At 48.4% G+C, this 14,194-nt stretch overlaps 1 protein-coding gene across 1 annotated transcript in view; it reads right to left on the bottom strand.

Annotated features, from left to right (window-relative positions):
- Positions 1–14,194, bottom strand: part of LOC115190095 (ryanodine receptor 2) — a 222,833-nt gene that overhangs the window by 141,955 nt on the left and 66,684 nt on the right. Inside the window, exons 16-18 of the mRNA XM_029748570.1 lie at positions 7,987–8,070; positions 6,317–6,476; positions 1,415–1,562 (exon numbers count right to left, since the gene is read on the bottom strand). Of these exons, the coding sequence (XP_029604430.1) occupies positions 1,415–1,562; positions 6,317–6,476; positions 7,987–8,070 (392 nt within the window). The remainder of the gene's footprint in view (positions 1–1,414; positions 1,563–6,316; positions 6,477–7,986; positions 8,071–14,194) is intronic.

Below are 14,194 nucleotides of genomic sequence, written 5' to 3'. Positions count from 1 at the left end.
CTCCACAGCTATCTCCACAGCTATCTCCAAAGCTAGCACCACAGCTATCTCCACAGCTATCTCCACAGCTATCTCCACAGCTAGCGCCACAGCTAGCGCCACAGCTATCTCCACAGCTAGCGCCACAGCTATCTCCACAGCTAGCGCCACAGCTATCTCCACAGCTAGCGCCACAGCTAGCGCCACAGCAAAACCTATATTAAAATGATCTATGTCTGGGTGTTTATACAGACAACTGCTGCATGCTCCTGCAATGGAACAGTAAATCCAATCATTCCACGAGGAAACAGAACATCTCCTTGTATAAAATATTGTGCGTCATAAAAGCCCTCCTGAACAGACTAGTGGGTCAATTCATCATCGGGGTTATATAAGAGACTCTGTGGGGTTTTATGTGCAGTTGGTCGTTGATGAATGAGGGAGAGTAAGGGCACTGTCACTGCCAGGGGTAGTGGATTAAATCCAGGTCGCCGATGAGGAGGGAGGTGAGGTAGAGTGTTTGGACTGAACCATGAAGGAGGTGAGGGGTGTGTGAGGTAGAGTGTTTGGACTGAACCATAAAGGAGGTGAGGGGTGTGTGAGGTAGAGTGTTTGGACTGAACCATGAAGGAGGTGAGGGGTGTGTGAGGTAGAGTGTTTGGACTGAACCATGAAGGAGGTGAGGGGTGTGTGAGGTAGAGTGTTTGGACTGAACCATAAAGGAGGTGAGGGGTGTGTGAGGTAGAGTTTGGACTGAACCATAAAGAAGGTGAGGGGTGTGTGAGGTAGTGTTTGGACTGAACCATAAAGGAGGTGAGGGGTGTGTGAGGTAGAGTTTGGACTGAACCACGAAGGAGGTGAGGGGTGTGTGAGGTAGAGTGTTTGGACTGAACCATAAAGGAGGTGAGGGGTGTGTGAGGTAGAGTTTGGACTGAACCATGAAGGAGGTGAGGGGTGTGTGAGGTAGTGTTTGGACTGAACCATGAAGGTGGTGAGGGGTGTGTGAGGTAGAGTGTTTGGACTGAACCATGAAGGTGGTGAGGGGTGTGTGAGGTAGTGTTTGGACTGAACCACGAAGGAGGTGAGGGGTGTGTGAGGTAGAGTGTTTGGACTGAACCATGAAGGAGGTGAGGGGTGTGTGAGGTAGAGTGTTTGGACTGAACCATGAAGGAGGTGAGGGGTGTGTGAGGTAGAGTGTTTGGACTGAACCATGAAGGAGGTGAGGGGTGTGTGAGGTAGAGTGTTTGGACTGAACCATGAAGGAGGTGAGGGGTGTGTGAGGTAGAGTGTTTGGACTGAACCATGAAGGAGGTGAGGGGTGTGTGAGGTAGAGTGTTTGGACTGAACCATGAAGGAGGTGAGGGGTGTGTGAGGTAGAGTGTTTGGACTGAACCATAAAGGAGGTGAGGGGTGTGTGTGTGTGCTTTGACTGTACCGTGGTCCTGATCCGGAGCCTCCAGGTTGTATCCGTACCCCAGCAGAGTGCGGACAGCCTCCCTCAGACTGTCCTTGTTGGACTTCTTGGTCCTCTCGTCCAGCAGAGTGTACGGAACCAAGCGTGGGTTCCTACGATTCTTCACATCCTTCACAAGGAAGGGGGAGATAGTTAGGACTTCATAAACACACTGAACTAAAGAAGAGGAGGACTTCATAAACACACTGAACTAAAGAAGAGGAGGACTTCATAAACACACTGAACTAAAGAAGAGGAGGACTTCATAAACACGCTGAACTAAAGAAGAGGAGGACTTCATAAACACACTGAACTAAAGAAGAGGAGGACTTCATAAACACACTGAACTAAAGAAGAGGAGGACTTCATAAACACACTGAACTACCAGTCATCCCCTCTCCCTCCTCCATGTAGCAGCCCTACCAGTCATCCCCTCTCCCTCCTCAATGTAGCAGCCCTACCAGTCATCCCCTCTCCATCCTCCATGTAGCAGCCCTACCAGTCATCCCCTCTCCATCCTCCATGTAGCAGTCCTACCAGTCATCCCCTCTCCATCCTCCATGTAGCAGCCCTACCAGTCATCCCCTCTCCCTCCTCCATGTAGCAGCCCTACCAGTCATCCCCTCTCCATGTAGCAGCCCTACCAGTCATCCCCTCTCCATCCTCCATGTAGCAGCCCTACCAGTCATCCCCTCTCCTTCCTCCATGTAGCAGCCCTACCAGTCATCCCCTCTCCATGTAGCAGCCCTACCAGTCATCCCCTCTCCTTCCTCCATGTAGCAGCCCTACCAGTCATCCCCTCTCCATGTAGCAGCCCTACCAGTCATCCCCTCTCCATCCTCCATGTAGCAGCCCTACCAGTCATCCCCTCTCCATCCTCCATGTAGCAGCCCTACCAGTCATCCCCTCTCCATGTAGCAGCCCTACCAGTCATCCCCTCTCCATCCTCCATGTAGCAGCCCTACCAGTCATCCCCTCTCCATGTAGCAGCCCTACCAGTCATCCCCTCTCCTTCCTCCATGTAGCAGCCCTACCAGTCATCCCCTCTCCCTCCTCCATGTAGCAGCCCTACCAGTCATCCCCTCTCCATGTAGCAGCCCTACCAGTCATCCCCTCTCCATCCTCCATGTAGCAGCCCTACCAGTCATCCCCTCTCCATGTAGCAGCTCTACCAGTCATCCCCTCTCCATGTAGCAGCCCTACCAGTCATCCCCTCTCCTTCCTCCATGTAGCAGCCCTACCAGTCATCCCCTCTCCATGTAGCAGCCCTACCAGTCATCCCCTCTCCATCCTCCATGTAGCAGCCCTACCAGTCATCCCCTCTCCTTCCTCCATGTAGCAGCCCTACCAGTCATCCCCTCTCCATGTAGCAGCCCTACCAGTCATCCCCTCTCCATGTAGCAGCCCTACCAGTCATCCCCTCTCCATGTAGCAGCCCTACCAGTCATCCCCTCTCCTTCCTCCATGTAGCAGCCCTACCAGTCATCCCCTCTCCATGTAGCAGCCCTACCAGTCATCCCCTCTCCATGTAGCAGCCCTACCAGTCATCCCCTCTCCATCCTCCATGTAGCAGCCCTACCAGTCATCCCCTCTCCATGTAGCAGCCCTACCAGTCATCCCCTCTCCATCCTCCATGTAGCAGCCCTACCAGTCATCCCCTCTCCATCCTCCATGTAGCAGCCCTACCAGTCATCCCCTCTCCATGTAGCAGCCCTACCAGTCATCCCCTCTCCATCCTCCATGTAGCAGCCCTACCAGTCATCCCCTCTCCATGTAGCAGCCCTACCAGTCATCCCCTCTCCATCCTCCATGTAGCAGCCCTACACATCATCCCCTCTCCTTCCTCCATGTAGCAGCCCTACCAGTCATCCCCTCTCCATCCTCCATGTAGCAGCCCTACCAGTCATCCCCTCTCCATGTAGCAGCCCTACCAGTCATCCCCTCTCCTTCCTCCATGTAGCAGCCCTACCAGTCATCCCCTCTCCATCCTCCATGTAGCAGCCCTACCAGTCATCCCCTCTCCATGTAGCAGCCCTACCAGTCATCCCCTCTCCATCCTCCATGTAGCAGCCCTACCAGTCATCCCCTCTTCTTCCTCCATGTAGCAGCCCTACCAGTCATCCCCTCTCCTTCCTCCATGTAGCAGCCCTACCAGTCATCCCCTCTCCATGTAGCAGCCCTACCAGTCATCCCCTCTCCATGTAGCAGCCCTACCAGTCATCCCCTCTCCATCCTCCATGTAGCAGCCCTACCAGTCATCCCCTCTCCATGTAGCAGCCCTACCAGTCATCCCCTCTCCATCCTCCATGTAGCAGCCCTACCAGTCATCCCCTCTCCATCCTCCATGTAGCAGCCCTACCAGTCATCCCCTCTCCATGTAGCAGCCCTACCAGTCATCCCCTCTCCATCCTCCATGTAGCAGCCCTACCAGTCATCCCCTCTCCATGTAGCAGCCCTACCAGTCATCCCCTCTCCATCCTCCATGTAGCAGCCCTACCAGTCATCCCCTCTCCTTCCTCCATGTAGCAGCCCTACCAGTCATCCCCTCTCCATCCTCCATGTAGCAGCCCTACCAGTCATCCCCTCTCCATCCTCCATGTAGCAGCCCTACCAGTCATCCCCTCTCCATCCTCCATGTAGCAGCCCTACCAGTCATCCCCTCTCCATCCTCCATGTAGCAGCCCTACCAGTCATCCCCTCTCCATCCTCCATGTAGCAGCCCTACCAGTCATCCCCTCTCCATGTAGCAGCCCTACCAGTCATCCCCTCTCCTTCCTCCATGTAGCAGCCCTACCAGTCATCCCCTCTCCATGTAGCAGCCCTACCAGTCATCCCCTCTCCTTCCTCCATGTAGCAGCCCTACCAGTCATCCCCTCTCCATGTAGCAGCCCTACCAGTCATCCCCTCTCCATGTAGCAGCCGTACCAGTCATCCCCTCTCCTTCCTCCATGTAGCAGCCCTACCAGTCATCCCCTCTCCATCCTCCATGTAGCAGCCCTACCAGTCATCCCCTCTCCATCCTCCATGTAGCAGCCCTACCAGTCATCCCCTCTCCATGTAGCAGCCCTACCAGTCATCCCCTCTCCATCCTCCATGTAGCAGCCCTACCAGTCATCCCCTCTTCTTCCTCCATGTAGCAGCCCTACCAGTCATCCCCTCTCCATGTAGCAGCCCTACCAGTCATCCCCTCTCCATCCTCCATGTAGCAGCCCTACCAGTCATCCCCTCTCCTTCCTCCATGTAGCAGCCCTACCAGTCATCCCCTCTCCATCCTCCATGTAGCAGCCCTACCAGTCATCCCCTCTCCATCCTCCATGTAGCAGCCCTACCAGTCATCCCCTCTCCTTCCTCCATGTAGCAGCCCTACCAGTCATCCCCTCTCCATGTAGCAGCCCTACCAGTCATCCCCTCTCCATGTAGCAGCCCTACCAGTCATCCCCTCTCCATCCTCCATGTAGCAGCCCTACCAGTCATCCCCTCTCCATGTAGCAGTCCTACCAGTCATCCCCTCTCCTTCCTCCATGTAGCAGCCCTACCAGTCATCCCCTCTCCTTCCTCCATGTAGCAGCCCTACCAGTCATCCCCTCTCCATGTAGCAGCCCTACCAGTCATCCCCTCTCCATGTAGCAGTCCTACCAGTCATCCCTCTCCTTCCTCCATGTAGCAGCCCTACCAGTCATCCCCTCTCCATGTAGCAGCCCTACCAGTCATCCCCTCTCCATGTAGCAGCCCTACCAGTCATCCCCTCTCCTTCCTCCATGTAGCAGCCCTACCAGTCATCCCCTCTCCATCCTCCATGTAGCAGCCCTACCAGTCATCCCCTCTCCATCCTCCATGTAGCAGCCCTACCAGTCATCCCCTCTTCTTCCTCCATGTAGCAGCCCTACCAGTCATCCCCTCTCCATGTAGCAGCCCTACCAGTCATCCCCTCTCCCTCCTCTTCCATTCAGCCCTTCCTCCGTCCATCGCCTCTCCTACCACTCTCCCTCCACCCACCACTCTCCAACCTGTAGTCTAGTCTGTAGACTGTAGTCCATCCTGTAGTCTGTAGTCTAGCCTGTAGTCTGTAATATAGTCTGTAGTATAGTCTGTAGTCTGTAGTATAGCCTGTAGTCTGTAGTCTAGTCTGTAGTCTAGCCTGTAGTCTGTAGTCTGTAGTCTAGTCTGTAGTCTGTAGTATAGGCTGTAGTCTGTAGTATAGCCTGTAGTCTGTAGTCTAGTCTGTAGTCTGTAGTATAGTCTGTAGTCTGTAGTGTAGTCTGTAGTCTGTTGTATAGTCTGTAGTATAGTCTGTAGTCTGTAGTATAGTCTGTAGTCTGTAGTCTAGTCTGTAGTCTGTAGTATAGTCTGTAGTCTGTAGTCTAGTCTGTAGTCTGTAGTCTAGCCTGTAGTCTGTAGTATAGCCTGTAGTCTGTAGTCTAGTCTGTAGTCTGTAGTCTGTAGTCTAGTCTGTAGTCTAGCCTGTAGTCTGTAGTATAGTCTGTACTCTGTAGTCTAGTCTGTAGTCTGTAGTCTAGTCTGTAGTCTGTAGTCTAGTCTGTAGTCTGTAGTCTAGTCTGTAGTCTGTAGTCTGTAGTCTAGTCTGTAGTCTGTATTATAGTCTGTAGTCTAGTCTGTAGTCTAGCCTGTAGTCTGTACTAAACTAAGGTTAACTTGAGCTGACAGGCAGAGCAGGGAAACTCCAGACACACCTCCAGGTGATGATAGTTCTAGTTACAGCAGCACCTCTGTAGTTGGGCCCATTAAAGATGCCAAGGGGTCTTAGACATTTTCCATTAGAGGGGTTGGTGAGCTGTTTCAGCACCCTGGTCAACACCCTCACCACCACCACCACCGCTGCAGCCCGGCTGCACACACAAACACACACACCTTTGGGTGACACACCTGCTGGATGCCGTAGGTCCAGCCCTGGCGTATGCGATCCCTGGCCCACACATTGTGAGCGTTCTCCGCCAGCTTGTCCACCATGGCCTCCTGGGTAGAGGCTAGCTTGATGTGGCCCAGGTCCATAGGAGCAGGCTTGTAGCCACTAGACAGCTCATAACTGGACCAGAGAGGAGGCAGGTACACATAGAGAGAGAGAAAACATTAGTCTGGGGAGACGCTGTTGGATGGAAGAAAAACAGTTTGGCATGAAAATGTTTACCCATCTGGTAAAGGTTAAAACAGACACCCATCTGGTAAAGGACTAGGTTAAAACAGACACCCATCTGGTAAAGGACTAGGTTAAAACAGACACCCATCTAGTAAAGGACTAGGTTAAAACATTAAAACAGACATCCATCTGGTAAAGGACTAGGTTAAAACATTAAAACAGGCCTCCATCTGGTAAAGGACTAGGTTAAAACATTAAAACAGACACCCATCTGGTAAAGGACTAGGTTAAAACATTAAAACAGACACCCATCTGGTAAAGGACTAGGTTAAAACAGACACCCATCTGGTAAAGGACTAGGTTAAAACATTAAAACAGACACCCATCTGGTAAAGGACTAGGTTAAAACAGACACCCATCTGGTAAAGGACTAGGTTAAAACATTAAAACAGACATCCATCTGGTAAAGGACTAGGTTAAAACATTAAAACAGACACCCATCTGGTAAAGGACTAGGTTAAAACAGACACCCATCTGGTAAAGGACTAGGTTAAAACAGACACCCATCTGGTAAAGGACTAGGTTAAAACATTAAAACAGACACCCATCTGGTAAAGGACTAGGTTAAAACATTAAAACAGACACCCATCTGGTAAAGGACTAGGTTAAAACATTAAAACAGACACCCATCTGGTAAAGGACTAGGTTAAAACATTAAAACAGACACCCATCTGGTAAAGGACTGGTTAAAACATTAAAACAGACACCCATCTGGTAAAGGACTAGGTTAAAACATTAAAACAGACATCCATCTGATAAAGGACTAGGTTAAAACAGACACCCATCTGATAAAGGACTAGGTTAAAACATTAAAACAGACACCCATCTGGTAAAGGACTAGGTTAAAACATTAAAACAGACATCCATCTGGTAAAGGACTAGGTTAAAACATTAAAACAGGCCTCCATCTGGTAAAGGACTAGGTTAAAACATTAAAACAGACACCCATCTGGTAAAGGACTAGGTTAAAACAGACACCCATCTGATAAAGGACTAGGTTAAAACAGACACCCATCTGATAAAGGACTAGGTTAAAACATTAAAACAGACATCCATCTGGTAAAGGACTAGGTTAAAACAGACACCCATCTGGTAAAGGACTAGGTTAAAAAATTAAAACAGACATCCACATGGTAAAGGGCTAGGTTAAAACAGAAAAAGAGCAGGTAAGGCACAAGCTAAGGCAAAATATGCACTTAAACTGAAATGTGTACCAGTACATCCAACACACTAGCAGTCATTTGCACAGTTGTTGACATTGCACTTGGCGGAGGTAGACAGCTATGAGCAGAGACGTCAATCTTAGCTACGAGCAGCAGAGGCTGGAGAACATACAGCAGGTACTAACTGTTGTGTAATAAGACGGTACAGAACGACTGAAGTGAGGAAAGTGACTCACGTGGCGGAGAGCTTGAGGTTCTTCACCTTCTCCACGGCGTGCTCATCAGCCAACCCCACGTGGCAACCCAGGGCCAAGAGAGTCCTTCAGACCAATCAGAAAGGAGAAGCATTTAGTCAACTTCACTAAAGAGAGGGTGTGACTAACTTCACACAAATCAAATTAAATGTTATTTGTCACATGCCCTCGAATACAACAGGTGTAGTAGACCTTACAGTGAAATGCTGAATACAACAGGTGTAGTAGACCTTACAGTGAAATGCTGAATACAACAGGTGTAGTAGACCTTACAGTGAAATGCTGAATACAACAGGTGTAGTAGACCTCACAGTGAAATGCTGAATACAACAGGTGTAGTAGACCTCACAGTGAAATGCTTAATACAACAGGTGTAGTAGACCTTACAGTGAAATGCTGAATACAACAGGTGTAGTAGACCTTACAGTGAAATGCTGAATACAACAGGTGTAGTAGACCTTACAGTGAAATGCTGAATACAACAGGTGTAGTAGACCTTACAGTGAAATGCTGAATACAACAGGTGTAGTAGACCTCACAGTGAAATGCTGAATACAACAGGTGTAGTAGACCTCACAGTGAAATGCTGAATACAACAGGTGTAGACCTTACAGTGAAATGCTGAATACAACAGGTGTAGTAGACCTCACAGTGAAATGCTGAATACAACAGGTGTAGTAGACCTTACAGTGAAATGCTGAATACAACAGGTGTAGTAGACCTCACAGTGAAATGCTGAATACAACAGGTGTAGTAGACCTCACAGTGAAATGCTGAATACAACAGGTGTAGTAGACCTCACAGTGAAATGCTGAATACAACAGGTGTAGTAGACCTCACAGTGAAATGCTGAATACAACAGGTGTAGGTAGACCTCACAGTGAAATTCTGAATACAACAGGTGTAGTAGACCTTACAGAGAAAGGCTGACTACAACAGGTGTAGTAGACCTCACAGTGAAATTCTGACTTACAAGCCCTTAACCAACAATACAGTTTTAAGAAAAATAAGTGTTAAGTAAAACATAGAAAATAAAAGTAACAAATAATTAAACAGCAGCATTAAAATAACAAGTGAGGCTATATACAGGGGTACCGGTACAGAGTCAATGTGCGGGGGCACCGGTTAGTCAAGGTAATTGAGGTAATATGTACATGTAGGTAGAGTTAAAGTGACTATGGATAGATAATAAACAGAGAGTAGCAGCAGCGTAAAAGAGGGGTCTGGGTAGCCCTTTGATTAGATGTTCAGGAGTCTTATGGCTTGGGGGTAGAAGCTGTTAAAAAACCTTTTGGACGTAGACTTGGTGCGCCGGTACCGCTTGCCGTGCGGTAGCAGAGAGAACAGTCTATGACCTGGGTGGCTGGAGTCTTTGGCAATCTTTAGGGCCTTCCTCTGACACCGCCTGGTATAGAGGTCCTGGATGGCAGGAAGCTTGGTCCCAGTGATGTACTGGGCCGTTCACACTACCCTCTGTAGTGCCTTGCAGTCAGAAGCCAAGCAGTTGCCATACCAGGCGGTGATGCAACCAGTTAGGATGCTCTCGATGGTGCACCTGTAGAATCTTTTGAGGATCTGAGGACCCATGACAAATATTGTCAGTCTCCTGAGGGGGAATAGGCTTTGTCGTGCCCTCTTTACGACTGTCTTGGTGTGTTTGGACCATTGTAGTTTGTTGGTGATGTGGACACCGAGGAACTTGAAGCTCTCAACCTGCTCCCCGTCAATTTTTTACTTAACATTTATTTAACCTTGTTCAGGGGCAGAACGACAGATTTTTACCTTGTCAGCTCGGGGATTCAATCCAGTAACCTTTCAGTTACTGGCCCAACGCTCTAACCACTAGGCTACCTGCCTCCCCGATGAGAATGGGGGCGTGCTCGGTCCTCATTTTCCTGTAGTCCACAATCATCTCCTTTGTCTTGATCCCGTTGAGGGAGAGGTTGTTGTCCTGGCATCACACGGCCAGGTCTCTGACCACCACCCTATAGGCTGTCTCATCGTTGTCTGTGATCAGGCCTACAGTACCACAGTTGTGTCATCGTTAGCACAATGTTAGCCAAAGATAAGCTAGTGCCTCGTTAGTCTTGCAACAAACAAGAGCACGGTTCTCAACTGACAAGTAGTGAAGATAGGACATTCGGTGTAGTCAAAGCAGCACGGTAGTGGGTTGACCTCAACGAGAGAGTGAGCTAGTAATTCTACCCTTCCAGGGACCATTCTTGATCCACGCAGGAAACTGTTGAGGGTGAAAAACCCAGCAGCGTTGCAGTTCTTGACACAAGTGCCGGTGCACCTGGAACTTACTACCCATACCACGTTCAAAAGCACTTAAATCGTTTGTATTCCGAATGGCACAAATACATAATCAATGTCTCAATCCTTCTTTAACCCGTCTCCTCCCCCTTCATCTACACTGATTGAAGTGGATTTAACAGGTGACATCAATAAGGGATCATAGATTTCACCTGGATTCACCTGATCAGTCTGTCATAGAAAGAGCAGCCATGTGTGATGAATACGTCGGACATCTTAGTGACCATAACTCTCCCAGTAAAGCAGAGATCTGTCCACAGTAGGTAGATAGCTAGATTCACCTGGATTCACCTGGTCAGTCTAAGTCATTGAAAGAGCAGGTGTTCCTAATGTTTAGCATCCCAGTGTATAGTACTTGGTCTGTCTGATCTGATGGCTCGTGCTCCATGAGAGTCCAGTATGAAATACAGTTGTTTAATCCATGTTGTGAAAACTACTGGATACTTAAAATACTTAATAGTTTACAACAAGAAGACCCTGGTGGGCAGTTCTGATCCAGTCCCTCCCTGCCTCCAGACGTGTCCCACAAGAAGACCCTGGTGGGCAGTTCTGATCCAGTCCCTCCCTGCCTCCAGACGTGTCCCACAAGAAGACCCTGGTGGGCAGTTCTGATCCAGTCCCTCCCTGCCTCCAGACGTGTCCCAAAATGGAACTCTATTCCCTTTATAATGCATTGCTTTTGACCAGGGGACATAGGGCTCTATTTAAAAGTAGTGCACGATATAGGGAATATGTTGCCATTGAGCCACACACACACACTCCATTATAATGCACTAAGTATAATTACAATAAACGCTCTCCAGCCGTGTCCGCATCCCAAATGGGACACTTTTCCGTACATAGTGCACTACTTTTTACCAAATTCCTATGGGCCCTGGTCAAAAGTAGTGTACTATATAAGGAATAGGGCTGTAGTATAAAGTAGTGCACTATATAGGGAATAGGGCTGTAGTATAAAGTAGTGCACTATATAGGGAATAGGGCTGTAGTATAAAGTAGTGCACTATATAGGGAATAGGGCTGTATTTATTTTATTTATTTTTATTTCACCTTTATTTAACCAGGTAGGCAAGTTGAGAACAAGTTCTCATTTACAATTGCGACCTGGCCAAGATAAAGCAAAGCAGTTCGACAACATACAAAAACACAGAGTTACACATGGAGTAAAACAACATACAATCAATGATGCAGTAGAAAAAAAATAAGACTATATACAATGTGAGCAAATGATGTGAGATAATGGAGGTAAAGGCAAAAAAATGCCATGGTGGCAAAGTAAATAAAGTATGGCAAGAAAAAAACACTGGAATGGTAGATTTGTAGTTTGAAGAAAGTTAAAAGTTAAAATATAAATATAAATAATATGGTGCAAAGGAGCAAAATAAATAAAATAAATAAATACAGTAGGGGAAAAGGTAGTAGTTTGGGCTCAATTAAAGATGGGCTATGTACAGGTGCAGAGATCTGTGAGCTGCTCTGACAGCTGGTGCTTAAAGCTAGTGAGGGAGATAAGTGTTTCCAGTTTTAGAGATTTTTGTAGTTCGTTCCAGTCATTGGCAGCTGAGAACTGGAAGGAGAGACGACCAAAGGAGGAGTTGGCTTTAGGGGTGACCAGAGAGATATACCTGCTGGAGCGCGTGCTACAGGTGGGTGCTGCTATGGTGACCAGTGAGCGGAGATAAGGGGGGACTTTACCTAGCAGGGTCTTGTAGATGACCTGGAGCCAATGTGTTTGGCGACGATGATGAAGTGAAGGCCAGCCAACGAGAGCATACAGGTCGCAGTGGTGGGTTGTATATGGGGCTTTGGTGACAAAACGGATGGCACTGTGATAGACTGCATCCAGCTTGTTGAGTAGGGTATTGGAGGCTATTTTGTAAATGACATCGCCGAAGTCGAGGATTGGTAGGATGGTCAGTTTTACGAGGGTATGTTTGGCAGCATGAGTGAAGGATGCTTTGTTGCGAAATAGGAAGCCAATTCTAGATTTCACTTTGGATTGGAGATGATTGATGTGAGTCTGGAAGGAGAGTTTACAGTCTAACCAGACACCTAGGTATTTGTAGTTGTCCACAAATTCTAAGTTAGAACCGTCCAGAGAAGTGATGCTGGATGGGCGGGCAGGTGCAGGCAGCGATCGGTTGAAGAGCATACATTTAGTTTTACTTGTGTTTAGGAGCAGTTGGAGACCACGGAAGTAGAGTTGAATGGCATTGAAGCTCGTCTGGAGGGTTGTTAACACAGTGTCCAAAGAAGGGCCAGAAGTATACAGAATGGTGTCGTCTGCGTAGAGGTGGATCAGAGATTCACCAGCAGCAAGAGCGACATCATTTATGTATACAGAGAAAAGAGTTGGCCCAAGAATTGAACCCTGTGGTACCCCCATAGAGACTGCCAGAGGTCCAGACAGTAGGCCCTCCGATTTGACACACTGAACTCTGTCAGAGAAGTAGTTGGTGAACCAGGCGACGCAATCGTTTGAGAAACCAAGGCTACTAAGTCTGCCGATGAGGATGTGGTGATTAACAGAGTCAAAAGCTTTGGCCAGGTCAATGAATACGGCAGCACAGTAATGTTTCTTATCGATGGCGGTTACGATGTCGTTTAGGACCTTGAGCGTGGCTGAGGTGCACCCATGACCAGCTCTGAAACCAGATTGCATAGCGGAGAGGGTGCGGTGGGATTCAAAATAGTCGGTAATCTGTTTGTTGACTTGGCTTTCGAAGACCTTAGAAAGGCAGGGTAGGATGGATATAGGTCTGTAGCAACTTGGGTCAAGAGTGTCACCTCCTTTGAAGAGGGGGATGACAGCAGCTGCTTTCCAATCTATGGGAATCTCAGACGACACGAAAGAGAGGTTGAACAGGCTAGTAATAGGGGTTGCAATAATTTCGGCAGATAATTTTAGAAAGAAAGGGTCCAGATTGTCAAGCCCAGCTGATTTGTAGGGGTCCAGATTTTGCAGCTCTTTCAGAACATCAGCTGAATGGATTTGGGAGAAGGAGAAATGGGGGAGGCTTGGGCGAGTAGCTGTGGGGGGTGCAGTGCTGTTGAATGCAGTAGGGGTAGTTAGGTGGAAAGCATGGCCAGCCGTAGAAAAATGCTTATTGAAATTCTCAATTATAGTGGGCTTATCGGTGGTGACAGAGTTTCCTATCCTCAGTGCAGTGGGCAGTTGGGAGGAGGTGTTCTTATTCTCCATGGACTTTACAATGTCCCAGAACTTTTTAGAGTTGGAGTTGCACGAAGCAAATTTCTGTTTGAAAAAGCTAGCCTTGGCGTTTCTAACTGCCTGTGTGTATTGGTTTCTAACTTCCCTAAAAAGTTGCATATCGCGGGGGCAGTTCGATGCTAATGCAGAACGCCACAGGATATTTTTGTGTTGGTTAAGGGCAGTCAGGTCTGGGGAGAACCAAGGGCTATATCTGTTCCTGGTTCTAAATTTCTTGAAAGGGGCATGCTTATTTAAGATGGAGAGGAAGGCATTTTTAAAAAATAACCAGGCATCCTCTACTGACGGGATGAGGTCAATATCCTTCCAGGATACCAGGGCCAGGTCGATTAGAAAGGCTTGCTCGTTGAAATGTTTCAGGGAGCGTTTGACAGTGATGAGTGGAGGTCGTTTGACCGCTGACCCATTACGGGTGCAGGCAATGAGGCAGTGATCGCTGAGATCTTGGTTGAAAACAGCAGAGGTGTAATTAGAGGGCACATTGGTTAGGATGATATCTATGAGGGTGCCAGTGTTTGCGGCTTTGGGGTTGTACCTGGTGGGTTCATTAGTAATTTGTGTGAGATTGAGGGCATCAAGCTTGGATTGTAGAATGGCTGGGGTGTTAAGCATGTCCCAGTTTAGGTCGCCTAGTAGCACAAG

Source organism: Salmo trutta, unplaced genomic scaffold (assembly GCF_901001165.1).
Source record: "Salmo trutta unplaced genomic scaffold, fSalTru1.1, whole genome shotgun sequence".
NCBI lineage: Eukaryota > Metazoa > Chordata > Actinopteri > Salmoniformes > Salmonidae > Salmo > Salmo trutta.
The sequence above is the reverse complement of the archived record's forward strand: the minus strand, read 5'-3'. Positions and strand labels throughout refer to the sequence as shown.